General features: G+C 38.2%; 1 protein-coding gene and 1 pseudogene across 1 annotated transcript; both read right to left on the bottom strand.

The window, feature by feature from the left end:
• Positions 1–741: 741 nt before the first annotated feature.
• On the bottom strand, positions 742–1,358 carry LOC138022171 (putative nuclease HARBI1). The gene has a single exon (XM_068869205.1). It carries the CDS (start codon positions 1,213–1,215, stop codon positions 742–744), a length of 474 nt encoding a protein of 157 aa, XP_068725306.1. The 5' UTR covers positions 1,216–1,358.
• On the bottom strand, positions 1,337–2,650 carry LOC138020880 (putative nuclease HARBI1; annotated as a pseudogene).
• Between the last annotated feature and the right edge of the window lie 201 nt (positions 2,651–2,851).

The raw sequence follows: 2,851 nt of genomic DNA, 5'->3' as shown, positions 1-2,851 counted from the left end.
AATAATTTATCATTGTTAAGGATTTTTTTCATGTACATTTACTTTATTCAAATTTATTTCCAATTATGTTAATTGCATTACTGTGCTCATAAATTTCCATTAGTGACGAGTGCAATTATTTATGGGTGCAGAGCAGATTTACTTGCAGCCACATTTTGAGTAAACAACTCATTGGCATTTATGGGCACTCTTGTTAAAAGAGGGTGCACTGCTATAATTATTAATCAACAAAAAATCAAACATGTACACTGAAGTCAAATTTATGTTGCCATTATGTGTTGTGATCTTAAATTTCAATACATCTTACAAGTAAATAATTTATTTAAGTGAGTGGGGCAGGTTTACTTGAAGCCACAACTTATTCTACAAAATTAAAAAAAGTGTTGTTAGTATTAAAAATGGTCAATCAACAAGTTACAAAATCATCATACTTTTCAGATAACTGAATAGTTTAATAGACTTAGTGGTCCTTAAATTAAATTATTGAAGTCCATGGGTCATCTCAGTCACTCCCATTTTTGTATTATTATATATTATTGGTCTACTACTGTCTGTTGCAACAAGCTGGTTTGCATGATGCATGATGCAAACCAGCTTGTTGCAACAGACTGTAGTAGACCAATACCCCTAACTGTACTTAATAATATAAAAATGAGAGTGACTGAGATGACCCATGGACTTCAATAATTTAATTTAAGGACCACTGAGTATATTAAACCATATTTCTTTAAGAAATAGAGATCAGAAAAAGGTATTATAAATGTGGTCTCTGATGACCTTGCCATCTTCTGGACCACAATAGCAAATAGGATCAGGCTGATCATCAGCTTCAGCGTGGCCATCCAGAGGTTTGTTCCTTAGGATTGCTATGTTGTGCAAAACTGCACAAGCTCCAATCATCATGCAGACTTTTTCTGGCTTCATCCTAATCTCCAAATGTAGCAGGTGAAACCTTCGTTTCAACACGCCAAATGCTTGTTCAATTGCCACCCTTGTACGTGCATGTGCATTGTTAAATTGTGTCTGCTTGTTGGTCCCAGGATTCAAGTACGGGGTCATCAAGTAGGGCCTGCAAGGATAGCCACTATCACCCAACAGCAAACCGTCTTCCAGGGATTGGTGCTGGGCATTGAGTTGTTGGCCAATTTGTGAATCCGTGAAAATAAAGCTGTCGTGTGTGCTGCCTGGCCATCTTGCTACGATGTTTGTAAACATGCGTGAAATGAAAAAGAATCTCAATTAGGTAACAATTATTTCACATGTAAATTTGCGCAGGTTTTATTCCTGGGGTGGGGCTTTTGAAATTTTTTCACTACACAGGAGCTGGCCCATTTGCTTACCCACAGGACAACCCCAGGGCACTTGATACCCCAGCTATTTCGGTCTTGCAAATGGAAGAGAGTGCAAACATGTTATCAGTTTCGTTACCTGTTGATCAAATATGGATCAAATGTAATTAAGTAATTAAATCTTTTATTTTGCACTTATTTGTTAAAGGATCATGGTAACCTCATTCCTGTCCCTTGGAGGTTGGAATCATGTTTCTTCTCTTCCTTGATACTTAAAAGGTTGCTTTTTTTTCTTTTTTTCTTTTGATAACAACGAAGCGTTAATGTTAAATGTACACTGATGAACTGTGCATGCCAAAATAAAATGAAGGAATATTTTTAAAATATATAAAACCGAAAGGAACTGTCATGTAGTGCCGTCTGGGTATTTTTTTACCAAAATATGGCTTGTTATTAACAAGTAAAATTAAAGCAAATGAACAGTGCAACGACAGATGCACGTATAAAAAAGAGACACAGAATAATGGTGGTTACACTTTCAGTTTGATGTATTATATCTTGAGTGCAGCATTTTTTGAATGAGCCAGAGGGTGGGCCATTTGCCTCTATTTTACTTGGGTGTGGAGGGGGTGGCAGTGGGGGTGGGGCACTGCTGGAATTGACTGCTGCATTAATTTGCTGAAGTAAAACATCAATTTATTACTACATCCAAAAAAAACGTGTAATACCAAAGGGAAATACTTGAGAGTGAATTAAAAGAAAGTACTACCACCCCTGCGGTCTTAAACTTTGCTCTAAATTTGTTGAATGCCATTTTTACATACCTTTGTGATTGCAAATCACTTGCACATTAATTGAATGAAACCCCTTTCGGTTGACATAGCCATTTTCGTTTTTGGTTGGTCCCTGAATCTTGATGTGCGTGCCGTCCACACAGCCAATCACCCCAGGGAACCCTCCCTTGTCGTAAAAGCCTCGTTAAGTTTGAACAATCTCGCCTTCGGTCGATGGCCACTTGATGAAATGTACTTGTTATTGTGCGAGGGCATAGGAAACTTTGCTGGTGATGCGAAACACGGTCGACTTTGACAAACCAATGATATCTCCAATAACTTGCAGAAAGCTTCCGGAGGCAAAAAACCGCAACACAGCAAGGACTTGTACAGTTGTTGACAAGGCATGGTTTCGAGCAGTGGCCCTTTCAAGATCGTCACGAAGAAGGTTGATCAAAAATTGAATTGACTCTCGGCAAAACGATATCGACTTCTCAACTTGTCGCCAGTGTATTCGTCTAAAGAAAAATCGTGGAGCCTGAATTTTCTCGCTTTTCTTCTAACTGGACCAGGCATTAAGTCCGCCATCTTTTTTTGTTTGGGGAAAATTACCCTCGATTAGTGAGTTAATCCACGTCGCTAGGTGTGTTAAATTTAACCCTTAGTTTATTCCTTGGATAGTGTTAATCAAGCTTTGAGCAACAGAATTTAATCGAAGGGTAAATTTATTCCGTGGATTAGGACTATTTGTGACCATCCACGGGAAAACCAACAAAAAGGTGATGACAC

This window comes from Montipora capricornis, chromosome 10, assembly GCF_036669925.1.
Source record: "Montipora capricornis isolate CH-2021 chromosome 10, ASM3666992v2, whole genome shotgun sequence".
In the NCBI taxonomy this organism is placed as follows: Eukaryota; Metazoa; Cnidaria; class Anthozoa; order Scleractinia; family Acroporidae; genus Montipora; species Montipora capricornis.
Note: the sequence above shows the minus strand (reverse complement) of the source record. Positions and strands in the feature narration are given on the sequence as shown.

Excerpts from the sequence above, each read along its gene's own strand:
- LOC138022171 (XM_068869205.1), bottom strand. The coding sequence starts at position 1,215 with ATGTTTACAAACATCGTAGCAAGATGGCCAGGCAGCACACACGACAGC.